We start from the raw sequence: 27,783 nt of genomic DNA, 5'->3' as shown, positions 1-27,783 counted from the left end.
GTTAATATTTTAGCTGTATTTTAGAGGCTTTAGTGTGAATGGTTTCTCTAGGAATTACCATAATCACCTTCAACTTTTTACAGTCTACTTCAGTTTAATATTGACGTAACTTGGTATTATATAGCAGCTTTGAGCCAATATACCTCTATATACTATAAACTCAACAATATTTTGTTATTCTTATTGCTTTTAAAAATCTTAAGCTTTTTTAAAAAAAATTGAGATGAAATGAGAAAAACATATACACAATCTTTTATACTTAGACATTTATTTATCATTTTCAGTGCCCTTTATTCTTTCTTATTGGTTCAAATTACCTTGTGTCATTTCCTTTCAACTTAAAGATTTTCTTTAGTATTTCCTCAGCAAAGATGAGTTCTCTTTATTTATTTATTTATTTATTTGTCTGAGAATGTCTTTATTTAAGCTTCATTTTGAAGGCTGGTTTTACTGGGTATAGCATTCTTGATTGACAGTTTTTTTTTTTTTTCTGTACTTCTGAAATGTCACTTTACTGCCTTCTGGCCTCCGTTTTTCCTGATGAAAATGTTGCTATTAATTGTATTATTGTCCCCATACGTAATGAGTCATTTCTCTTGCCACTCGCAAGATTTTTGCTTTGTCTTTGGCTGTCTTTGGTTTCATTAAATTTGGAAATTTGGACATTATATTTTCAAATATTTTCTCCCCCTTTATCTCTCTCTCTTCTCCTCCTGGGACTCCCCTTATGCATATGTTAATACTCTTGATGGTATTCCATTGCTATCTGAGGCTCTGTTTATGTTTTTCTTCATTCCTTTTTTCTTGTTGTTCTTCAGATTGATTAATCTCTATTGATCTATTTTCAAGTTTGTTGATATTTTCTTTCACAAGCTCAAATATGCTGTTGAACCTCTCCAGTGAATTTTTCATTTCAGTTGTTGTACGTTTCAATTCTAGATTTTCTTTTATTAAAAAAATGGAAGTTGGCCTGCCTAAAGTTATGGAGCTGCATTAGATAATCTCTTATAATTTTTTAAATTCAATTTATTTAAACTAAAAACAAAAACAGTTCACCCATTTCTCTCATGCCCATTTTCATTTTAAAGTAAATTTTATCTCTTTATTGATATTCTCTATTAAATGACACCTTTTTATCGTATTTTAATTATTTATACATATTTATTATAGCTGTTTTGAACACTTTGTAAATCCAACACCTGGACTCACTCAATATCTCTTGATTGCTTTTTTCCTGAGTATGTATCATACTTTCATGTTTCTTTGCACATCTAGTAAATTTGGTTGAAAATTAAACATTTTAATTACACATTATTGCAACTTTGAATTCAGTTTTATTTTTTAGGGTTTTTCTTGTTATTATTATTGTTACTTTGGTAATTCACGTGTACTTAAACTATGGATTTTAACCTGCCCCATGGTTTGCAGCAGCCAATGGTTCTTATCAGTTTTTTGTTTGTTTATTTTTTTGTTGTTAGCCTATCTTCCTAGCGGTTTCCCTTTTGTCTGCATAGCTTAGTATTCACCTAATGATTTTCAAGAGACATTGTGTTCTGGCCAATAAGTCTTCCACCCTCTGCCAGGTGATCTGTAGGTGGGTTGAAGAATGCATTTAAAGTTGCTGCTAGTACTCAGATCTCACATCATTTTTCTCTTTTTGCCATACTCCTTGAGTCTTCCCTGCATTTGCATACTTGCCCAACTAGCCATGGATATGTAGAGAACTTATTTCAACCATTCAATACCTCTTTCATATCCAATATCTCCCAGTCACATTTTTGGCTGGTCTGCCACTTGCCTCAACTTGGACTGCAACCTCAAACTAGCAAAACTGCATGTTTTCTCTGTCCATTCCCAAACCAGTCTGCCACTTTTAGCCAGCAAGGTCATGGGTTTTCTGCCTCCACTCCATATCAAATCCACTCCACCTCCTCTGGCAGGAAAGCTGCTGGTTTTTACTTCCAACTCCATGCTGGTATAACTAGTTTTTCCCAACTGAGCTGAAGTGGGGGAGAAGGGTGAGAAGAATGGTAGCAATCCCAAGCAGGAAGGCCTCAGACTCTCAGTGATCCTACCCAAAACTCTAGCATTTTTTTCAAGAATAACTGCTTCTCAATTTGATAACTGCCTTTGGTCAGTTTTCAAGGTCCTGAAATGGTTGCTTTTATTATTTTATACAGTTTTATATGTAGACTTTTTAATTGAAATAAACTGTCAACTTCTTCATGTTATCATTGTTGGAAATCCTATATCCAACTTATTTTTATGTCCCCTGATTTAGCAATTTTGATTGGGTATTTGTTATACAATCAAACACTTGTTTAGACCAACCTACATGTTTACAATTCTTTTTGTTCATTTTTCCTTCCTTTATAGTCCTATGTCCTTATTCCTAAAGCATATCTTCTAATAGTTTTTCTGCCAGTAAAAATGGAATATATTCTTAGATATATTTGCTTGACAATATCTTTCATTTGTCCTTTTCTTGAATGATAGTTTAACTTGCTGCAGAATTCAACATTGGATATTTTATCTCTGTATTTTGAAGACCTTATTTCATTATCTTCCAGCTTCTGTTGTTGCTGTTGAGAATTGAGAATCTGCTCTAATGTTTATTTCTTTATGACTAATCTATATTTTTCCCTCTAGATTCTTTAAGGCATTATTTTTGTTTTTGCTGATCTGTAGTTTCTCAACATTGTGTCTAAGTATCTATTTATTTTTATTTAATCCTGGTGAGAATTTATTTTACTTCCTGTGTCCAAATCAATACAGAATTGATTATGATTTTAATCAATTCTATAAATTTGTTAAGCCAATTTTCTTCTCAAATATTGTCTCTTTTTTACTCTTTCTATTCTGTTTCTGCAATTACTATTAGATATATTTTACATCTTTTCCAAAATCTAAATATCTCATATTTTCCATCTCATTTTTCTTGTTATGCTACATTCTAGGTAATTTCCTCATATCTACCAGTTTACCATATTTCTCTTTTCAGCTGTATCTAGCCTGCTGTTTAAGGTATCTAGTGATTTTTAAAATTTCAGTAATTATTTATGGTTTCTTTCTAAATGTTGTATTTGAGTCTTTTACAATGCTTCCAGGTATTTCTTTTCTTATGTCTTAAGTATTTTTTTAATTGTCTTGAGTTTCTTTGAAAATACATATTTTATATTGGCTATCTACTGGTTCTGTTAGCTGAAGTTTTTGGATATCTAAGCCCATTCTTTGTTGTATCTATCAACTTTTGTTCATGGGGATTACTTCTTATTTTGTAAGTTTTTATTATAAATTCAGATTCAGTGGGGTTTGTCGTTGAGACTTTATGGAGTCTGGAATCAGGAGTGTCTATTAGTGATATTTTGAACTAGCATCTACCAAGTGCCCTAGGCATAGTTCCATAGGAAGATACATTTTATTCCAAATTCAGGGTTTGGGGCTTCCTAAACCATACAAATCATGTAGATTTGAGCCCCAAACATAAGTTAGTTGAGGCCTGTATGAACTCTCAGAAGTGATTTTGCCACCCAGAGACCAGCTAAGACAAACAATCTGCTTTGTCTTCTCCCTTTGTCAGTAGAATAATAATTTCTGGTTCATTCTTTTAGTAAGAGTTCAGTCCTTTAAGTATTCCAATTTTGTGGAGTGGTTACAGTCAGAGAGGAGGGGACAAGAATCTTGTTTCTAACTTCCTGCCTTGAGTTTGTCAAAATTCTCCTCTTTTACCCTTGACAGATTGGTGCACCAAAAAGGAGTCACAGCTAAAGAATACACTTAAGCTGTTTCAAGGACCTGAAAAAAAACATTAGAAATTATGATTCATAGTAAATGAAGGTAGCTATTTAATTTGCAGATGGCAGTTTGCAGTATCACCTTCTGTCCTTTATAGAAATCTATGAATTCCCTCTGTGAGTAGGGACTTTCCTTAGTACCTAGTTGACAGAAATAATATGTCTACTACCTTATCATTACTCATCCTGTCCACCTCTACTTCCTATACATAATCTAAGATACTTTTCATTCTCTCAAAGACCAGGTTTACTTTTTGCTCAGCCTTTGTCCCCTTTAATAATTTACACCCAAACATCAACTGAGTTATCCTTTCAATACAAATACTTAGTCTGCTGCCATGAAAAAATGTGGCACACTGTTTGTGACCACCTAGAGGGGTGGAAGAGGGAGGGTAGGAGGGAGGGAGACGCAAGTGGGAAGAGATATGGGGACATATGTATATGTATAACTGATTCACTTTGTTATAAAGCAGAAACTAACACACCATTGTAAAGCAATTATACTCCAATAAAGATGTTAAAAAAAAATGTGGCACACTTCCACTATGATCTTCAATAAATTTGAGAACTCATCGCAACAAAACATATTCCTGGTGAAAAATCTACTTTAAAATATAAAATGAAGTAAATCTCTTCATATTGCCATGACATTTTAAAAATGTCATATATTATGAGAAAGCTTAGCACTTTAAAGGATTCACATATAGTTTAAAACTATTTTTTAATAAAAATACTTTTTTTTAGATTGACAAGGACTTTGGAATATATGTTAAACAGACATTTCTTTAACCACACTAGCAAGCAACATTAGTGTACATTATGTATCATTATATAGGATTGGCTATTAATATATTCGATGAAATCAAATTCCTCTCATATGTATATATCTATGTCTAGGTAGATATATAGACATGCACTTTTTTATATTTCAGGAGCTATACTTTTTATGGTATGGTGTGTAACCTGGTCATTCTCAGGCCCTGAAGTTCTTCCTGATGGAAGTTTATTTGGACTGTTAATTATCTTTTATGGTGCTGTTATTGGTGGGAAACTTTTGGAAATCATTAGAATACCTTCAGTGCCTCAACTTCCCCCTATTCTTGGTAAGTGAATAATTAGCTCTCATTTTTTTGTCATTGACCACATGTAAATTATGACTATATTCTAGTCAGAGTAGATATAATTTAGAACTATTTCAATGTAATATGATCTATATAGCTTTTTTATATGTGTACTTATTATATATGTGTAAATATAGCTTGTTTATAGAAGTATTTATTCTCTATACACACACAGATTTTTCCTGAAATATATTTTAAAATACTTTAAATATACTCAGTATATGATTCTTGTTGCTTTATCATTTAATAGGACATTTTTTACTTAACTTTACATATATTGTAGAAAAGGAAAAATTTGAAAAAAACTGAATTTTTCTGTAGATAACCTAATTCAAATACAATTACAAGATTCAAATGTTATAGTGACTAGGGCACCAAAAGGTTTTATAGTTTTTGGGTGAGCTGTTTGAGCATCTCCACTATGTATATTCATCAATGCATCACCTGCCTAAACAATGGTACCCCCTATTTCTTCATCACCATTATTATAATTCTCCAGGCAGAGGAAAATTAGTGGAAGAACTTCTATCAGAAGTGCATTATATCTTCTAAGTATTCAATACATTCAAATATTTAGTTACTGTCAATAGAGGTAATCACTCTCGCTTAACTCTAACCCCCTTTCTGTGTTCAAAACACCCATTCAGCACCTCCCAAGTATTTACTGAATCTTTTTTCCTCCTCTCCAAAACTTCCGCTTTTGTCCTAGCTCAGCCTCTTTGTTTCTAACCATTCCATGGACTATGGCAGAGCTTTCTATCTGGTATCTCCTTCAGTTTTATGTCTATCTAATTTGCCAAGGCCATCACATAGAAGATACAAGACTCATTATCTCACTTCCTGCCTAAAACTTTCCCATGGTGCCTTACTCTGCCAAAACAGGGGAGGGTAGAGGGTAGGGGTAGCTTTCCATGATCTGGCCCCTCCAGCCCATTCCCCACTCCCATCCTACTCCTTTATGTTCCAGCAATACTGAATTGCTTGTTGCACCCCATTGACATATATCATTTCTTATATCCATTCCTTGATTTATGCTGTTCCCTCTACTTGCATGTAACCTGCCCTTCACCAAAGTAGCGAGAGACATAGTGTGTTTGAAGAAGGGAAATTAAACATTTCTGTTTTCTCTCTTGGGAAAATGAACTGAATCAGACATGGTTTATTTTCTTTCTTCTAAGGGATGTTACTGGCTGGTTTTACCATTAGGAATGTTCCATTCCTCAGTGATCACGTCTATGTTAGTAACACAATGTCTTCAACTTTAAGAAACACTGCCCTTACCATTATTCTAGTGCAAGCTGGGCTTGGACTCGATCCACAGGTAGATTTCCAATTATACCTTGAGTATAGTTATTTTCAATATTAGAGGCTGGTGGAAAAGAAAAAGAGGCAGAATTTTTCTTACAGCTGTTCCAGGTAGAGCAAAACTAAGACAAAGAACAAAGATTTTGTAGAAACATGGACACCTTAATTTCTACTTCTGGTTATATTACTGATATGAAAAGAAATCTCTGTGATATAAGATCTCTATTGGAGATAATCTTTAATTATTTACATAGAGATAAATGTCCCTTATGCAACATTTGTATCATTTTAGAGTTGTGGCTCTTCTGTGAAGAACTATTTACTTTTCTGTTAACAAAGGATAAGGTCATCCTGTAAAAGGTTATTGCTTTGGTTTTGTTTTCTCAGAATGATTAAGAATTTCAATAATACTATTGTTTCATGATTTTTTCCCACAGAGCTTGTTCCTGATTATCTTTACATTTTTGTAAAAGCTAATCTTTTCAAATATTTCTTAAAATATTACTGTCTAGGGATCATAAATCTATTGGGGTTTTTAAAGATGGATATTCATGAATATACCAGCTATTCAGGATATAACAAACGTGGCAAATATATAAGACTGGTGGAAGTATCTTAAGAGCATAAATAATTATAGACAGTGATAATTTATTGTATTATCCAGTAGAAAATTTGAACCAATAAGAAAATTTTAAAGTTTTCCCTTTCAGTTAATTATGCAGTTTTTAAGTGATTTTCTCTTTTGGCATAATTATTACTGCTAATCAAACAGTTCATCCCTACAAGTTAACTGATGGAGGTAAACCTACAGGTTACTTTCATTATACTATTTACTAGGAAGATTAAGGGAGGTAGAAATAGTTATTTAATCACAGAGAAATAGGTCATTTTTAATAATTAAAATACAAGTGTTTTATAAACTATGAAATAGTTTATAATCTAATATATGATGACATAAAATGAGCTGCATTAGCATTTAAAGCCCAATGTGACATCTGGAATGTATTTCAATATTTGCTTAAACTAATTTTCCTATTGCCCAGTATAGGTTTGTCTAAATATGACTATGTTTATATTTCAGGCTTTGAAGCATTTGAAAGGAGTTTGTTTAAGATTGTCTATGGGTCCATGCCTCATAGAGGCATGTTCAACTGCTGTTGTTTCCCACTTCCTTATGAATTTTCCCTGGCAATGGGGATTTCTATTAGGGTAACTTTTTCTCATTTTTCTCTATGAAAATATTCAGTTAAAATTCATGGTTTTAAATTATTGAAATATTCAGAATATTGTATAGACAAGATTATCATTAAAATTATTTTCACAATGGTAGAAAATCTTGGAAATCAGTTGGTCAGAAACAGAGCCATGTCCTAAATCTACTATATCCTTAACAAATATTCATAGTCTCTAAATGCTTAATGCCAAGATAATTCACGTCATCAATTTATTTTTTCCTCCTATACTGTAATCTATCTCTATTTTTAACCTATCTAATGACTTCTTCCTTATATACCGTATGTACATAGATATAAAATCTGTATCTATTATATATAATATATGTATTATATATGAAAGGTATTTTGTATAGATGTAGATATTATAACAAAAAACAGCAAACACTATTTTCCTAGATCCAATGTCCCAACTATTATTATCCACCATCCATTTCCCTTCATGTCCAAATTCCTCAGAATAATAGTCTATAATCATTATCTCTGTATCCTGAGCTTCTTTTCATTTTTCAATCCATTTAACTTTTGCCTCCACTTATCCATTCCAGTGGATGCCATGTGCATTTCTAAAAGATAAGGGCATTCTCTAACTAAATTAACAACAATTTCTTATTATCCTTAGGTGATTTTTAAAAAAATTTTGATCTACTCAGTATTTGGTGGAATCTTTGAATCAAAGGATTGTGTATCCATTTTTTTGTCCAGGTCTTGAATATATCTTTTATCTCTCCTCAGTTCTCTTTTATTATGTCCTTTTGTAACTCCCCCCTCCATATCTATTAAGTTTTTCTTTATATTTCTCATCTGCTTGCCTTTGCAGTACACACTGGAAAATTTTCTCTGCTCAGTTCTCTAGCTTATTAACTCACTCTACAGTTATGTCCCTATCACCTATTTATTTATTTAACTTTGGCAATTAATTGCTAATTTCTAAGAACAATAGTTAAATGCTATGAACAGATAGAGTATACTTTCATGATTCTGAGGATATTTAGTTATTCTGAAGTCATGTTCTTGTTGTTCTCTTTTTAGTATATCTCTTTCCTTGGGTATAAATTATTCCATTTGATGAACATCGTGCCTCAATTCAAAGTGTTGGCTTTCCCCAAATATTTGGTGATACTTTAATGGGTACTCATTTTTTAAATTGAAACTTCCTATTAACCTGTGCTTTGTTTTATCTGTTTGCTATTGCCTTCTTGCAGGAAATAGGCCAGTCATGCTACCAAGCAAGTTTCCTTAGAAGCCCAGGCTGAGATTAAGATTTTTCTTTGGCCACACCTCGTGGCTTGTGGGATCTTAGTTCCCCACCCAGAGATTGAACCTGGGCCACAGCAGTGAAAGTGCCAAGTCCTAACCACTGGACTCCCAGGGAATTCCCTAAGATTCTTAGGCAAATGATTTATTAAGGGAGCTCTCAGTAGAAACCTCTGAGTGAAGAAAGACAGATAGGAGTGTGGGAAAAGTCAGTGGTTCCAAAACTTTGCTACCCCTTAAAATCACCTGGGGAGTTTTTGAAAATCCCAGAACTTAGAGGAGTGATGTCAGCAAGATGGCAGAATAGGAAACTCCAGGCTCACTTTCCCACATAGAGACACTCTCATAACAATATGAGGACCAGATTACCTTTATGGTAACTCCAGAAACCACTTGAGAGGTTATATATAGCATTCCATGCAAGCACAGTGCCAAGAAGAGGCACAATGGAGCAATTAGAACATTCCATTGCACTTACCCACCATACCCCACGTCCCTCCTACAGAGCAAGGGCAATCAGGAGGAAACTCCCAATTTTTGAGTTTTCCCTCAGGAGGAAAAGAAAAAGCTGGAACATGTGTCTCATATTCTGGCTTTTAAAGAGGCTGCCCAAGGCACTGGTTTCTGTCTCATCTGACTTGGAACATTGACAGAAAAGAGAGTGGCACATTTTAGATGCCCGAGGTCCACTGAGAACAAAGGCGAGTCTTGTGCATTGCTTTACTCCGGAGATATTGATTGCAGTACTGCTGATAGATACCTGGGGTTACTCTGGAGTAGGAAAAAGCCAAAGTCCAGCTGGAGATAATGCCCCAAAGCCTGGAGAAGGCACATTCCAGAAAGGTTCGAGAGACTCCCAGAATCGTTAGCTGGGATGATTGGTGAAGGTCTTTCCCTAGTGAAGAATTTCATAAAGACCAGGCGAGGTGGCTGTTTTTTCAAATATCCAACTTCCAACAAAAGATAACAAGGCATACAAAGAAACAGGGACTCAGGGCTCAATCAAAGGAACAAAATAAAATTCCAGAAACCAACCCTAAACAAATGGAAATGTATTACTCAACAAAGAATTCAAAATAACTATCATAAAAATGCTCAGTGAGCTCAAAGATGTTGCAGACATCTAAAAGAAGCCAGGAAAATGATGCATGAACAAAGTGAGAATACCAACAAGGATATAGAAACTATGAAAAAAAGAACCAAAAATAAATGCTGGAGCTGTAGAATATGATAACTTGAAAATTTGACTAGAGGGGATCAATAGCAGACTGGATCGGATGAAAAAAAAGAATCGGTGAACTTGAAGACAGGTTATTTGAAATTATAGAATCAGTGGAGCAAAAAAAAAGCAAGGAAAGTGAAGAGATCCTAAGGGACTTGTGGGATGCCATTTAACGGGCCAACCTATGCATTATGGGAGTTTCAGAAAGAGAAGAGAGAAATAAATAGTCAGAAATCCTATTTGAAGAAATAATGGGCCAAAACCTCCAAATTTGAGGAAGGAAATGGACATACAAATTCAAGATGATCAAAAAGTCCCATTAAGATAAAACCAAAGAAACCTACACTGAAACACATTGTACTCAGCTGTCAAAAGTCACAGAAAGTGAGAATCTTAAAAACAACAAGAGAAAAGCAAGAGCTCCCTTAAGATAATAGCTGGATTTTTCAGTGGAAACCTTGCAGGCCAGAAGGGAATGGGATGATACATCCAAAATGCTGAAAGGAAAAAAAATGGCCAACCAAGAATACTATATCTAGCAAACCACATGTAAAAACTTCATGACGTTGAATTTGACAATGATTTCTTGGATATGACACTAAAAGCACAGGCAACAAAAGCAAAACTAAGTGGGACTGCATAAAACTTAAAAACTTCTGCACAGCAAAGGAAACAACTAACAAAGTGAAAAGGCATCCCACAGAATGGGAGAAAATAATTGCAAACCATATATCTGAAAAGAGATCAATATTCAGAGTATGTAAAGAACTCCTACAACTCAACAAATTTTAAAAAATAACTAAATAATGGGCAAAGGATTTGAATAGACATTTCTATAAAGGACATATACAAATGGCCAACAAGCATCTGAAAGTACTCAACATTTATAATCATTAGAAAAATGCAAATCAAACCACAATGAGATAACACCTCATACCCATTAGGATAGTTACTATTTTTTAAAAAGCTAGAAAATAACAAGTGTTGACACAGACGTGGAGAAATTGGAACATTCATGCACTGCTTTTGGGAACATAAAATGGGCAGCTGCTATGGAAAATAGTTTGGAGTTTCCTCAAAAAACTGAAATTAAAATTACCATTTAATCCAATAATGCCACTTCTGGGTATATATCCAGAACAACTGAAAGTAGGATCTCAAAGAGATATTTGCACACCCATGTTCACTGCAACATAATTCACAATAGCCAAGAGGTAGAGGCAGCCCAAATATCCATGGACAAATGAATGGATAAAGAAAATGTAGGATACACACACACACACACACACACACACACACACACACACACACAGAGGAATATTATTCAGCTGTAAAAAAGAAGGAAGTCCTGTCTCATTCTACAGCATGGATAAACCTTGAGGACATTATGTTGAGTGAAATAAGCTGGGACAAATACTGTATGATTCCACTGATATGTCTAGAGTAGTCAAAATCATGTTAACAGAAAGTAGAATGGTGGTTGTCAGGGGCTTGGGTGAGGGGGAAAAGGGTGTTGTTCAATGAGTATAGAGTTTCAGTTTTGCAAGATGAAAAAGTTCTAAGTATATGTTACACAACAATGTGAATATCATTTGCACTACTGAACTGTACACTTAAAAATAAAGAAAGTTAATTTTATATTATGTAGTTTTTACAACACTTAAAAAACTTTACAATATCCCAGTATTCAGGTCAAACTTCATCCTAGATCAGATCAGAATGTCTTGGAATGTGAATCCAGGCATCAGTATTTTTTAAAGATCCCAAGTACATGGTAAGATCACTGTCAGTGATCCCTGCTTTCTGATATTTAAACTTTTGTTTAAACGTGGGCTGGACTTACTGACTTGCTTCTAATGGACAGAATACCGCAGAAGTGATAGGATATTTCTTCTAAGAAGATTAGGTCATAAGAAGACAATGGCTTCTGTCTTCCTTGTTCTCTCTTGCACTCTCTTTAATTGCTTGTCTTGGGGGAAGACAGCTGCCATGTTGCGAGCAGCCTTGCAGAGAAGCCCTCATGGCAAGAGGCTGAACCTATCAACGGCCATGTGAGTAAACTTGAAAGCAGATCTTTTCCCATCCACCTCATGAGAGACCTTGGGTAGGAAGAGGCATGCAGCTAAGCCATACCCAGACTCCTGACCCACAGAGGTTGTGAGATAATAAATGTGTGTTGTTTTAAGCTTCTAAATTTGGGCATGATTTGTTAAGCAGCAGCAGATAAATAGGTGGTTCCAATGTGCCGTAAAGTTCAGGAACCACTGAACTGGGCAAATATGTGTTTTCAGAGAATTCTAGGTTCTTCTTGAGTCCCTAGGGAAATCTTGATTATAAACTGCACCAGAGAGGTTGTACAGCCAGAGGCAAAGAAGCTAAACTGTTAGACCCTCACATCAGTCAGTCATTGGCAGGAGCTGTCTGGAAGTGGGAAGTGGTGAACCTCCTTAGCATCCACAGGTAAGCTCTTGTTATCAGGGCAAGGCTCCCAGAAAGCTGCAGTTGTCAGTGGTTAGCAGGCAAGAAGCAGCAGCTGGGGCACACGTACACTGGCCTGGCAAATGGGTTCTGGTGGGGACCACGCGCATCACTGCTGCAGCATTTAGAAGGTGAATGTGGAAGAGACAAGGCAAGTTTCTGGATGGGATATACGAACAGAAGGTATTCTGAGCAGGAATTTCCCCATTCCTCAGGGGTGTCATCAACCACCCCAGAAATTTTCTCATTTGCCTTTGTGACTTAGGTGCCCACACTCATTGTTCCTTCTTTTGGGCAGATGTCTTCCTTACTGACTTGTTCAAGAGGTAGGAATGGTGTGGAGACTACATCTGACTGGCCATTCTTATGGTGGTACTCTAAGTAATTACCATTTGATTTCCTCAGAGGTGCCTCCTATTCCCAGGATCTGCCTTCTGGGCTTGGGACATTTTTAGGAGTACACCGTATCTTCTGTAGCAATCTTATACGCTTTTTGGCTTGTGGTTTCCTTTCTCAATCCTAAACTGTCTGTCTCTAATCTTCCTGTATACACTTAGTTTCTCGTCCATTGAGGATTCCTCTTTTGTCTTCTAGCTAGGTTATGGATTTTCCTATTATTTTCTTTTCTTTTTTTAAAATAATATATATTTAATAAAATTAGGGTTATATCATACATGCTGGGTTTTTTGGTTTGAATTTCAAAATTGTATTAAATATCATCACAATTCTAACAATTAAATATTAAAAATGACAAAATTAAATAGGAAATAATTTTGAATCTTAAATAGTAGTCCATGTTTACTTAGAGGAGGATGAGGAGGTAGTTTGAATTTTTTTTCCCACCCCACCACGGCTTTCCCCCTTTGGTGTCCATACGTTTGTTCTCTACATCTGTGTCTCAACTTCTGCCCTGCAAACCGGTTCATCTGTGCCATTTTTCTAGGTTCCACATACATACGTTAATATACGATATTTGGTTTTTTCTTTATGACTTACTTCACTCTGTACGAGTCTCTAGATCCATCCATGTCTCAACAAATGATCCAATTTCGTTCCTTTTTATAGCTGAGTAATATTCCATTGTATATATGTACCACATCTTCTTTATCCATTCATCTGTCGATGGGCATTTAGGTTGCTTCCATGACCTGGCTGTTGTAAATAGTGCTGCAATGAACAATGGGGTGCGTGTGTCTTTTTGAATTATGGTTTTCTCTGGGTATATGCCCAGTATCTTCATCTGGTACATAGCCCTCTGCCTTTTCTTGTCTATCTTTCTGTGAATGTGGTTTTTGTCCCACAGGCTGCAGGATTGTAGTTCTTCTTGCTTCTGTTCTCTGCCCTCTGGTGGATGAGGCTATCTAAGAGGCTTGTATAAGTTTCCTGATGGGAGGGACTAGTGGTGGGTAGAGCTGACTGTTACTCTGGTGGGCAAAGCTCAGTAAAACTTTAATCCACTTGACTGCTGATGGGTGGGGCTGGGTTCCCTCCCTGTTGGTCGTTTGGCCTGAGGCAACCCAACACTGGAGCCTACCTGGGCTCTTTGCTGGTGCTAATGACAGAATCTGGGAGGGCTCACACCAAGGAGTACTTCCCAGAACTTCTGCTGCCAGTGTCCTTGTCCCCACGGTGAGCCACAGCCACCGGCTGCCTCTGCAGGAGACCCTCCAACACTAGCAGGTAGGTCTGGTTCAGTCTCCCCTGAGGTCACTGCTCCTTCCCCTGGGTCCCGATGCACACACTACTTTCTGTGTGCCCTCCAAGAATGGAGTCTCTGTTTCCCCCAGTCCTGTTGAAGTCCTGCAATCAAATCCCACTAGGCTTCAAAGTCTGATTCTCTAGGAATTCCTCCTCCCGTTGCCAGACCCCCAGGTTGGGAAGCCTGACGTGGGGCTTAGAACCTTCACTCCAGTGGGTGAACTTCTGTGGTATAAGGGTTCTCCAGTCTATGAGTCACCCACCCAGCAGTTATGGGATTTGATTTTACTGTGATTGCGCCCCTCTACCGTCTCATTGTGGCTTCTCCTTTGTATTTGGATGTGGGGTACCTTTTTTGGCGAGTTCCAGTGTCTTCCTGTCAGTGTTGTCCAGCAGCTAGTTGTGATTCTGGTGTTTTCACAAGAGGGAGTGAGAGCATGTCCTACTCCGTCATCTTGGTTCCTCCCTCTCCTATTATTTTCATGTCTTCACTTCAAATGGTTTTGAGATGGAGGTAAAGGCTGCAATTTGTGCTTGACCCAACATCTTGAATGAAATTTCTATAGAGTTTTAACCAGCACTAAAGAATGTGTGAACATTTTTACCACCATTAAATGACATTCACTCAAGAGCAGAATTTTTGCATTCAAAGTCATTGTAAAGAGAAGATATGGTACATATATATAATGGAATATTACTCAGCCATAAAAAGGAATGAAACTGGGTCATTTGTAGAGATGTGGATGGACCTAGAGACTGTCATACAGAGTGAAGTAAGTCAGAAAGAGAAAAACAAATATCGTATATTAACACACATATATGGGATCTAGAAAAATGGTACAGATGAACCTATTTCCAGGGTAGGAATAGAGACACAGATATAGAGAACAGACATGTGGACACAGAGGGGGAAAGGGAGGGTGGGACAAATTGGGAGATTAGGGTTGACATATATACACTATCATGTGTAAAATAGATAGCTAATGGGAACCTGCTGTGTTGCACGGGGAGCTCAGCTCAGTGCTCTGTGATGACCTAGATGGGTGGGAAGGGGGGTGAGGGAGGTCCAAGAGGGAGGGAATATATGTATACATATAGCTGATTCACTTTGCTGTACAGCAGAAACTAACACAACATTGTAAAGCAATTATACTCCAATAAAAAAGTCCTTGTAAAGGTTAATACATTTGTTGTACAATTTACTATAAAACACTTTCGTTAAAAGGATGTTTTTAAGTTGGTTTTCAAAGAGTTTTCTCTCAGTTTTGTAGTCGGTGCAGTCTCTCCTGCTGTTGTTGTCCCTTCCATGCTACATTTGCAAGAAAAGGGATATGGTTTTGAGAAAGGCATTCCAACCTTATTAGTAGCTGCCAGCAGTTTGGATGATGTCGTGGCTATCAGTGGATTCAATACATGCTTCAGCATAGTCTTCTCCTCAGGTAAACAAAAAAATACAATAGCTACCGTACAATTCATTGCTGTTTTGGTTCTTTAAACAAGGTTTGTGGCTTTGCCTCTGCATTTATTAATGAAGACTTTTCTATGTAACATCTTTTTATTCTTCATAGACAGCTCATTCTAGACCAGAGAAGGAATTTCAATGGGTTAAGATACCACTACTTAACACAAATGATTTCCTTTTAATAGCTAAATATTCCAATTAATTTGATAACCCATATTATTACCATTTATCTGCTCTTGTTGCTTTGGAATTTTGTCACAGTTTTCAATAGAAAAATTTAGGCAGCAGTATTATTAGTACTACTAATATATCGAATAGATATTTTGGAGATGTACATTTCTGACCATCATTATAAATAACTGGTTGCTCTGTTACTAAGCCAACTTAAATATATAGAGTGTGGACAAGTGTGTGTCTTTTTGGTAGTGATGGGACAAGATCCTGCAACAATTCTAAATCCCGAGGTGATATTTGGTCTTGAATGTCACTTGGCAGAAATTGTGAAAGTAAACATTCCACATTTAATAATGCATTAATTATCTGCCAGTGTTCGAAGTTCAATATTCTGTATTATTAAAGCACCAAAACATCTTAAAGCTGAAAAGTTATATATATAGTTTCTCTTAAAATCATAAGATATAAATGAATAAGAAGGAAAAAAGGGAAAATATAGAAATAAAGTATGTAATAGTTATACCCCCAGGAATAATAATTGTGAATCTTTTGATGTAAATTCACCCAGACTTCTCCTTTTCTCCCCCATCCCCATCTATCTCTAGCTCTTTCTCTCCCTCCCAATATTCTTATAAAATTATTGAATAGTAACCATACTTTCTTATAACCTGAGTTGTTTTGCATTTACCTGTGTATTGCAAACATGGTCCTTTTCAGTAAATATTTCTATGACATTTGAAATGGTTGCATAGTATTCGATTGGCCGCATCATGGTTACTTAACATGTTGAAAATTGAAATTGACACCAGTATTTACTATTAAAATAATGCTTGGTTGAACAGCTAAATAGTTGTACCTAATCTTAATATTTTCTTAATCTTTTTTAATACTTTTAAAAAAAATTTTTATTTTTTGCTGTGTTGGGTCATTTTTGTGCGCAAGCTTTTCTCTAGTTGTGGCGAGTGGGGGCTACTCTTCATTGCGGTGCGTGGGCTTCTCATTGAGGTGCCTTCTCTTGTTGCAGAGCATGGGCTCTAGGCACCTGCGCTTCAGTAATTGTGGCTCGAAGGCTCAGTAGTTGTGGCACACGGGCTTAGTTGCTCTGCAGCATGTGGGATCTTCCTGGACCAGGGACTGGACGCATGTCCCCTGCTTTGGCAGGCAGATTCTTAACCACTGCGCCACCAGGGAAGTCCCAATATTTTCTTAATCTTAAAAGAGAAATTATTGAGTTAAAAGTATATAACATTCTAAGATTTTTGAAATATATTGCCACAATATCTTGTCCTACCAGGGTGCACAAGCATGCCAGTTTCTCCTCACCTTCTTCAAAATTAGGTATTTACTAGTCCTTTTTAGCTTAGCTAATTTGACAGGTGAAGAGTGAGGTCCCTTTAAATGAAGTACTTTGAATACTAGTGATGTTAAACAAATGTTCGTGTTTATTGGCCATTAGCATTTTGGAATGTTTAATAGATTGCTTTTCTTGAAATATTTTGCCTATATCCTATAGGTGTGTTCATCATTTGTTCTTTTGATTTGTTAAGATTCTGCACAAAATTAAGAATGATAATCATTTGTTTTATATGCTATGGTTTTTGTAATTTGACTTTTAACTTTATCTCTTTTCTGCCATTCAGAAGTCCTAAATTTTTTATTGTCAGATCTGGCCACCTTTTCCTTGACTGGTATCAGTCATTCAAAAAATATTTTTTGTGCTCCTCTTCCACTGTACCAGCTACTGTATCAAACACTGAGGATCAACAGTGAACAGCAATATTAGTTTTTATTGAGTAATTGCTTTGTACTTGCTGTAAGTTCTGTAGATGTTTTGACTCAATAGTCACAATAGTGCTATGCTCATTTTGCAGATAAGGAAACTAAGGAACAGAGGTTAAGTAATGTGCTCAAAGTCACAGATCTAATAAGTAGGGGAACCAAGATGCAAACCTAGCAGTCTGACCCCAGGCCCACACTTTTAACTACTATTCGATCCTGCCTCCCGACACAGCAGACAGAGAAGACCACGTGGCCAATGGTCTCAAGGGGTTTATATTAAACAAATAATTACAGATGTAATAAATATTACATAGCATAAGATGCTAGGGGAACATGCTACAGGAGACCAAAACTAATTTGAGGAGGACTGAAAAAATGGAAACCAAGCAGGTACATGCTTAAAAATCCTCTTCCACCACATAACTATGTAAACTGTCTCTTAAAAGTTTAAGGACTTTTAAAGTTTTATTTTACACATTAGATCTTCAAAGCATCTATATTTTGGAATATAGTAGATATTGAGATCTAACCTTACCTTCCAGGTCAATTGGCCCTTTTACCATTATGTAATGTCCTTCTTTACGTCTTGTGACAGTATTTGACCTAAAGTCTATTTGTCTGATATAAGTATGACCACCCCTGCTCTCTTTGGGGTACCATTTGCATGGAATATCTTTTTCCGTCCTTAAAGTTTATAGCAATCTGTTTTAAAATGATAACAACTTCAATTGCATACAAAAGCTCTACTCCTCTACTCCTTTACCTCTCAGCCTCCTCACTTTATGTAATCATTGTCACAAATTACATTTTTTATATTATGTATCCATTAACATAGTTTTACAGTTATCTTTTGTGCTTTTTTTTTTTTTTTTTTTGCGGTACGCGGGCCTCTCACTGTTGTGGCCTCTCCTGTTGCGGAGCACAGGCTCCGGACGCACAGGCTCAGCGGCCATGGCTCACGGGCCCAGCCGCTCTGCGGCATGTGGGATCCTCCCGTACCGGGGCACGAACCCGTGTCCCCTGCATCGGCAGGCAGACTCTCAACCATTGCACCACCAGGGAAGCCCTGTGCTTTTATCTTAAATTCCAAAATAGAATTAAAAGTGATTTCCTTACCACCATTAAGGTATTACAGGATTCTGAATTCATCTATTTACTTTTACTGGAGGTTTATATTTAATGCTTTTGTGTTGCTGTCTAACATCCTTTTATTTCCACTTTAAGGATTCCCTTTAACATTTCTTGTTAGGCAGGTCTAGTGGTGATGAACTCCATCAGCCTTTGTTTATCTGAGGAAGTCTTAATTTTGCCTTCACCTTGAAGGACAATTTTGTGGGATAGTATTCTTGGATGGCATTTTTTTTTTCAAATTTTTGAATATATCATCCTACCTTCTTATAAGGTTCCTGCTGTGTAAGCCTCTGATAATTTTATGGGCGCTCTCTTATATATGATGTGTTGCTTTTCTCTTGCTATAATTTTTTAAATGAGCAGAAAGCCTTTTGGACTGTATATTGTTGTTAAATGGGTGTCTCTGTAGGGGACCAAGGTTCTGGGGTTCCCATTCTACCTTCTTACTGTTGTCACCCTCCACTTCTATTATTTTTAATGGGAAAATAGTTCTAAAATATGTATATTTACATACCTTATTGAGTTGGATACACAGAGCATAGCTGAACTTTTTTGTGTGACTCTGGATATTTTTTCAAACGTATTACAACAAACTACATGTATCCATGAGACATTATATTGAAAAATCAGTTGATCCTTGAATATTCCTAGGATTGACCCTGGGTTAAATCTTTTTTTTATGTTGTTGTTGTTGTTATTAAATTGTCCTTTTTATGTTTAAATCATTTGTTTATCATAATAGAATATCAGAGGAAAACATTACCAACCATGTGCTAGGTGCCAGAGGTTCTCCTTTGCCAGTCTCTGTGCGTTCTTCTACCTCACCTGGTCTTTTAGGTTGGGTGTGTAAGGGGAGCACATTGTGGCTTATTACTGCTTTGTTTTCTGGCCTATTTATTCAATGAACATTTCTGAGTTGTGTATACGTATTAAATCATTGGAGAGTACATATTCAATTTATCAAGTAGATGTGTGTATGTTTTCATGTGTTGGAACATTAAAGGTCCATTTTGGCATATTTATTCTATGATACATACCTTTCTTTATGAATCACCTACATTTGATTTTCTGATGTGTTGGGTATGTGAAAATACTTCTCTATGAAATGTTTTTCTTATTGTGTGCCCTTACAGGTGGTGTACTTAGCAACCTCCTGTCTGCTTTTCGGGATGTACTTATTGGTGTGCTGGTAGGAATTGTTTTGGGAATGTTTACTCGATATTTTCCAAGTAGAGATCAGGTAAATAAAAAATAATCCATTGTTTGGAAGTACAGTATTTCTTTCAAAAGACATTTCTTTCAAAAATTTGAACTTTTAGAAGACCCATGAAATAATAAATTTAATATTTAGTTCGCTTTCTCCAAAAGAAGCCTCCAGTGCCTACTCTGCTTAAAACTGAGCACAGTTGTGATTGATCCAGGTCAGTGGCCCTAACTGAAGTCCCTGCTTCCTGATTAGGCAAATAAGGAATATCAGAAAAATGTACTTAATTCAGAGTACCTTCTCCATTCCATCCCACTCCTTTCTTCATTAAATTGCCTGTTGACTCCTGACATTTAAAAAAAAGTCTTTTTCCCTCAAACTTTACGTTGAACACTTTTGGAGAAATATATTCCCATTTATCTCTGCATATTTTCTGACTTAAATTCACTCCCTCTCCCTTTGACCAAGGACACACTATCAAACTCAACCCTTTCCTGCCCTAAAGGACATCCCATTACTCTTAGATTTCTGTAACTTCCATCTTAATTTCCCTGCAGTTATTGTCTTAGCTAAAAAGATATTCAGACATTTATTTTTAAGAATTCTTTGGTTATGTTATATGGAACTACAGGTTATATGGGTCTCTTTTCTTCCCTTCTTCTCTTACAGTTAAAGTATTATAACCATTTTACTGACATTAGTATCAGAGATATGGCAGAAGGTGAAACTCAGTAATTGCAAATTTTGTCACTTGATACCAAGTTGGCTAAAATATGTGGTGAGAAAGTCAAAATTTTAGACATTATTTTATACAACATAAGACATGGTATCAAAGGGTCAATAATAAATGATAGATAATATGATAACTGTATTATATCTTTAACATAAATTAATTTCCAAATTCTAGGGAAAGCTTGCAGCGAAGAGAGCATCTCTTATTTTGAGTCTGTGTGTTTCCGGTGTCTTAGGCAGCCAGCGCCTCGGTTTGCATGCAGCTGGAGGATTATGCACGCTGGTATTGAGCTTCATCGCAGGGACAAGTTGGTCCAAAGAAAAGGTGAATATTTTTAATACACCATTTCTTAAAAGATAAAATAACTGCATTTTTCTTACATCTATAATGGACATTTTAGGAAATTGCACGCTAGCTGGAAGATGTTCCATAAGTTTGTATCTTCAAGGCAGTGAATGAATCAGTCAAGGAAATAAAATATTTAGAAGAAGGACTACAACGCAATCAGAAGTTGAGTTATCACATCAGGCCTCTCTCTTTTTCCCAAGTTTAATGCAATAGGATTATATAACTTTTATTGATTTCATTATTTTATTTATTAAAATTTTAGTTATACAATTAATACATGCAAATATGCTCATAAAATATTAAAACAGTAAGAAGGGGACTTCCCTGGTGGTGCAGTGGTTAAGAATCCTTCTGCTAATGCAGGGGACATGGATTCGAGCCCTGGTCCGGGAAGATCCCACATGCTGCTGAGCAACAAAGCCCATGCGCCACAACTACTGAGCCTGCGCTCTAGAGCCCGCGAGCCACAACTACCGAGCCTGCGTGCCACAACTACTAAAGCCCGCGCACCTGGAGCCTATGCTCTGCAACAGGAGAAGCCACCGCAATAAGCCTACTCACCGCAACGAAGAGTAGCACCCGCTCACCTCAACTAAAAGAAAGCCCGCACACAGCAAGGAAGACCCAATGCAGCCAAATATAAATAAATAAATTAATTTATTTATTTTTAAAATAATAATAATAAATAAATAAATAAAACAATAAGAAGGCCCACATATGGAATACAATGTAAAAGACTCCCTTTCCCCCACCATTGCCAAATATCAAATCCCCTTCCCAGATCATTTCCTCTAATCACTCCTCTATCTGTAGACAGATCACTTCCATGTTTTGTTATTACAAACAGTACTTCCTTGAACAATCCTATTCATGTGTGGTTTTGCAAATGTATAAGTACTTCTGAAGGAATAGATTTCTAGAAGTGGAATGGCTGGATTTAGAAATTGTACATTTCTATTTTGATGGGTACTGCCAAATTATACCTAAAAAGGATTTTATTTACAGTTTACTACCAGCAGTGTAGGAGAGTCTCTAATACCTAAACCCATCAACAATCTTGGGTATTATCAATTTTCTTTTAACAATGGGTAAGAAACTATATTACATTGTTATTCTTTATTTATATTTCTCTGATTAGTAGTGGAGTAAGCTTCTATCCATATATTCTTTTATAACTACTTACTCATATTCTTTGCCCATTTTTTAATCGGTTTATTAGCCTTTTTGTTCCTAATTTATAGAGTTTCTTTATATGTTAGGGCTACTAATTCTTTGTTGTCTACATGTTGTGTGTAATTTTTGCTTATCTTCAACTTTTTTTTTGATGTCTTTTGTATGGCAGTAAAATTTCCTATAGTCAAATCTGTCAGTTTTTCCTTTTTGGTTTGGGTTCTGCATCTTGTTCAAGAAAAATTTTTTCATCCAAGATTATGAGATTATAAACATTATAACATCTTATATATTATCATCTAATACTTTGGTCATTTGTTTTGTGTTTCATTTAGTTCTTTAATCCCGCTGGAATCTATTTTTGTGAATGATGTGAGGTAAGGATGTACATGTGTGTGTTTATATATATGTATTCATAGACATACATATATATATACATACATATAATATATATATGCATATGAATTGTATCGTCTATTTTTGCCAAAGTATTTATTGATTAATCCATTAATTATTCAATGACTTTTTAAGTGTCTCTTTTAACATGTGCTAAACTCCTATATATATATATGTATATATAAATTTACTTCTGGAATCTATTTAAACTTATCTATTTCTATGCCAATACCACTCTATTTTTTTTTTTTTTGGTGGTACGCGGGCCTCTCACTGTTGTGGCCTCTCCTGTTGTGGAGCACAGGCTCCGGGTGCGCAGGCTCAGCGGCCATGGCTCACGGACCCAGCCGCTCCGCGGCATGTGGGATCCTCCCGTACCGGGGCACGAACCCGCGTCCCCTGCATCGGCAGGCAGACTCTCAACCACTGCGCCACCAGGGAAGCTCAATACCACTCTATTTTAAATCACTGTAGTTTTATGTCTCAAAATCTATATAGAAGATTCCCTCTTATTATACCTATTTTTAAATTATTTCTTGGCTGTTCCTGCCCATATTCTTTCTTAGATAAATTTTAGAATCAGCTTGAGAACGTCCCTATCCAAAAATCACATGGGCATTTTGTTTAGCATTCTGATAAATTCATAATTATAAGAGAAATTAAATCACTAATAATAAATTACAAATAAATGAGAACTACTGGTTTGTTTACATGATAAAGGAAATCAAAAAGTAAAGAATAGATTTTAAAGATTAAAAGTAACAACTAGGATAATGTGCTACAAAGAAGAAAGAGTTATATTGGTTTTCTTTTGTTACTTCCTTTTTTAAACTTACTTTTATAAACGGCAACCAGAAAACCTAGTCATAAGGGGAGTAGTTATGAAGATAGTTTATGCCTCAAACAAAGGATATTAAAGTTTTATGTATCTCCACCTGTAAAAAAAAAAGATAAACCCAAACTGAGACTAAAATCTCTTCATCCAAATTTCTGGAAAAGAGCCAGAGTACTGTTATGTCACTAGGGGCATTTCCTATAACCATGTAATTGTGGAAGCAGCACTGGGGGGATTCATTCCCAGAAAGGGAAGCCAGGCAGGCAATCAAGTTAGAATCTATTAAATGTTTTGGTTTGGTTTTAAGGAGAAAGTAACTTTGATGTTTTCAATATGGCTCCTTTGGAAGCAGGCCTAACAGATCACCAGAATTTTTTTCCTAGTTGTTTAGGACCTATCAGGATTCACTTTCATGGGATTTGGTCCCAGGATAATTTTTAGTGGAGGTCTTCCCAGCTCATTTTTGAGAGCTGAGAGGTCTGAATGATCTTGAGTATGTTCTCATCAGGCATGATGTAGTTCTATCTCTGTTCAGTTGCCTTACAAACACAAGGTAGAACTCTTACTGTACCATCAGAACATGTGTGGAACTTCAAAGACCTTACTTGTTCCATGACAGAATTACCAAATAATATTTTTATTTTATTGCTTTGTAGATTTCTTTTAATCAAATTCTACCTAGGTGTTTGTATAAAAGAATTAACCTACTCATTTAATTTTTATTGTTTTAACATTTCTTCCACAAATAAAATATCTTAAGTTTATTAAACGTTAAGAGAGACTTTAAACTTCTGAAATGCAAATACTTATATGTGTCACAATAACTGAAAAGTTATTACCCTTTTCTACAGATTAGAGTCCAAAAAATTATCGGAACTGCATGGAATATTTTTCAACCTCTTCTTTTTGGTTTGGTTGGAGCGGAAGTATCTGTCACATCTCTTACATCAAATGCTATTGGTAAGAATGATTAGAGGCACAAAAATATAAGATTTGAAAATATTTAAGAAGACTTTGAATAATTTTTATTTTTATTTACAACATGTCTTTGAATGCTACAAGGACCTTCTTCAGAAGTACGTGTGTAACATACATTTGTTCTTCCTTTATCCTGTACGCTCTTTGTAACCAAAGACAACCCTGAATATCTTCCCTGAGTGATCTGGGGAAATGGAGATTAGAAATTTTTCTGAGGGGAAATATTGGATACCATTAGCATCTTTTGAATACTTTCATTTATAGTAAAAGTTCAACGTCTGTTAGCTCAGAATTAAATAAATGTAATTTATCTTATTTTTCATCATACCTCCAACATCATATTATCTCTTGCATCATATTTGTATTTTTATGATTATTGTTTTTACTTAAAACAATAAAGATATACAGAGACACTAGCCCTAAAATGCTTTCAACCCATTTACAAATCATATCTCTAGGCATAAAGAACCACTACTTCCCAAATATTGTGTTATTTATGTTTGTTTTTATCTGTTGTAGGCATTTGTGTTGTTACACTGAGTTTGGCATTATTGGTTCGAATTTCTTTTACATTTGTATTGATGTCTTTTGCTGGTTTTAATTTTAAGGAGAAAATATTTATTGCTTTATCGTGGATGCCCAAAGCTACAGTCCAAGTAAGAACATATTAAGTCATTCTAATTATTTTAATGTTGATTTTTTAAAAAATTCTAAATGAAAAAAACATCCAGTCACAAAATATGGGCCATTAACCTTACTTTTAAAATGTTTGATTGATCGTAACTACTCATTAAAATTAATGTAATCTTTAAGAAACTCACTTTTAAAAGCAATTTTTCTGAAATTGAAAATTGTGCTTTTAATGACAAATACTTCCTAAACTTACAAAAACATTTTTCTATTTTCCCAAGATATAAAATAAGAGTATATCTGAATGCGCTGAAAAGGGCACATCATTACTTCTGGGCGTTCCTGCCAAATACACATAACGTCAATCTTATCATGAGAAAACATTAGACAAAAGCAAAGTGAGAGACAGTGTGCAAAATTGACCAGTACTCTTCAAAAGTGTCAAGGTCACATAAGACAAAGACAGACTAAGGATCTGTCTCCCATAAAAGGAGACCAAGGAAACACTTACTAAATGCAGTGGATTTAGTTCAGGCATTGGCTCCTGGTCCAAAAAAAAAGGACATTATTTGGACAGTTGTTGAAATTTGAATGAGGTCTCTAGATTAGTGTATGTGTGTGTGTATATATATAATATATATTATACCAGTGTTAATTTTCTGATTTTTGGTTATTGTACTGTGGTCATACAAGAGTTAACATTTGGGAAATCTGGATGTAAGGGTATATAGAAAGTCTTTGTATTACTTTTACAACTTATTTGTGAGTCCAAAATCACATAAGAAGCCCCTGAAAGTGAATGAACTTGGGGGTGGGGGGTAGGGAGCAGCAGCTCTGTGCATGGGGAGGAGCTGGTTGTGGGGCTGTAGGATGCTCTGAGGAGTGCTTTGCCTTTAGGTATCAGAGTGTGAGGTGTCAGATTTGCATTATATTTGAATCATTGTTTAAATTTTTAAAAAAAGACACCTTTTTTTGATTATTAAAAAAAGTATATCTGAAAATTGGAATTTTTACATTTTGCTGAATATTGTAGAGCTAAGTGTTATGATTTTAAACTGGAGACGTTGATTCTTTTTAAAATATATCTTTCCTATGCCTGCCACCCACTCTACCATACATGAATGCACATATATTATTTTTAATTATATATTTAATTTGTATGACTATTTGATTGATGACTGAATCTCCCCGCTAGATTATATAGGAAGGATAGGAACAGTGCTTGTTTTTTCTGTTATTCTTTTTCCCTAGCACTTAACACAGTGCCTAACATGCAGGAGGTACACAATAAATAAGCACTGCATGCCTACAAGAATGAATGATGAATGAAGGAAAGAGAGAGAAAAGTCAGACCTTGTAGTTTTGCTCTCTGATTCAGTGATAAGGTATTGCTACTTATTGTCAGACTGTTTAACCTGGCAATACAATGTCTTGATTTCCTGAGATTTTCTCCATTGTTATTCCAAAACAGAAGCTTGTGAGCTTCCATGCAACAAAACTCTCTATATGTCATGGTTAGAAAAGCAGGTCCTTGGGACCAGGCTGCCTATTTTGAATACCATGTTACTTGCCTATAACCTTAGGCAAGTTACTTTGTAACGTCTCAGTGCCCAGTGTATAGATTCCAAACCTCTTGTCAGTTTTACTGTATCACACTGCCTCCCAGTAGTAAGAACAAGAAGACAGACAACAAAATCCTAAAGAACCATAAGAAACCTTAGCATTTTGTGTTGTCTCCTTGTAGCCAGGAACCTAGTGGTACACGGTAAAGGCAAATATGCAAAGCTCTGGTTTAGGTGAAACTCCTAAGGTTCTGAAAATAATGTGAGCACTCAAAAAATATATTTAAACAGGGGAAAGCTGAGATGACAAGAAAACAAAAACAGCCCCCAAATGTCTGCACACTGGTTTGTCACTTTTTCACTCCCCTTCCAGATATATTTGCTAGGAAGAACATAGGATTGATGAGTAATTTATGAAAATTCTTCAACACTTTGTCTTGTCTCTTTTCTAGTAGTCTAGTGCTAGGTGTTATTTGTTTTAACAGGGCTATTTACTTTTATTATATGTTAACTCCATTTAACATTTTTCTTTATGCCTCATCTTTTTCTCCTCTAAATGTAGGCTGTTTTAGGTCCTCTGGCTCTAGAAAGAGCAAGAATCAGTGCACCCCATTTGGAATCATATTCGAAGGATGTGATGACAATAGCTTTTCTAGCCATCTTGATCACAGCTCCAAATGGAGCTCTGATTATTGGCATTCTGGGACCTAAAGTACTTACTCGCCATGATCCAAACAAAATGAAAGTGGAATTAGCAGGATTAGAACTTCATTAAAAAGTTGATTTGCCATCACCTGCCTGCTTCTCTTAATGAATTCTCTTACATGAGAGAAAAGTTAAAAAGTACAAATATGTGGAGACTACACAGAACCAAGGAGTTAATAAATATATGATTTCACTACAGATGTTTCCTATGACTTTTTATTCCAAAGTTAATTTAACAAAAATAATATAAAATAGAATGCCTTGTTAGTATTTATGTGTTTCAAGAACAAAGTAAATTTATAAATACCCTAGGAAAGTTGAAAGAACTCTATCAGGTTGGATTTACTGTCATAATACAAACTAAGCATAATAAAAAATTAAATGAACCTAATGACAGAAAGATAAGATAGTATAAGTCTCTAAATAGGAGTAGAACTCTCCATCAGGTTAGTAATTCAGTTAAAAGGATTACCAGAAAAAAGAAATAAAAATGACAAGAATAAAACACACCAAATTTAAGTGGGTCAACTGAATGCATTTTGAATTCTGGTTTTACTACAGTTTATACA

At 35.6% G+C, this 27,783-nt stretch overlaps 1 protein-coding gene across 1 annotated transcript in view; it reads left to right on the top strand.

Moving 5' to 3' along the window:
- The window catches only part of SLC9B1 (solute carrier family 9 member B1), a 58,593-nt gene extending 31,211 nt beyond the window's left edge, over positions 1-27,382 (top strand). Inside the window, exons 4-12 of the mRNA XM_024741825.1 lie at positions 4,727-4,897; positions 6,094-6,236; positions 7,302-7,429; positions 15,371-15,546; positions 19,787-19,893; positions 20,765-20,914; positions 24,191-24,299; positions 24,837-24,973; positions 27,072-27,382. Of these exons, the coding sequence (XP_024597593.1) occupies positions 4,727-4,897; positions 6,094-6,236; positions 7,302-7,429; positions 15,371-15,546; positions 19,787-19,893; positions 20,765-20,914; positions 24,191-24,299; positions 24,837-24,973; positions 27,072-27,284 (1,334 nt within the window). The 3' untranslated portion in view covers positions 27,285-27,382. The remainder of the gene's footprint in view (positions 1-4,726; positions 4,898-6,093; positions 6,237-7,301; positions 7,430-15,370; positions 15,547-19,786; positions 19,894-20,764; positions 20,915-24,190; positions 24,300-24,836; positions 24,974-27,071) is intronic.
- The last annotated feature ends 401 nt before the right edge of the window (positions 27,383-27,783 follow it).

The sequence above is a fragment of the Neophocaena asiaeorientalis genome, unplaced genomic scaffold (genome assembly GCF_003031525.2).
Source record: "Neophocaena asiaeorientalis asiaeorientalis breed wild unplaced genomic scaffold, Neophocaena_asiaeorientalis_V1.1 scaffold218, whole genome shotgun sequence".
Classification (NCBI taxonomy): Eukaryota; Metazoa; Chordata; class Mammalia; order Artiodactyla; family Phocoenidae; genus Neophocaena; species Neophocaena asiaeorientalis.
This window is presented reverse-complemented; position numbering and strand designations above follow the sequence as displayed.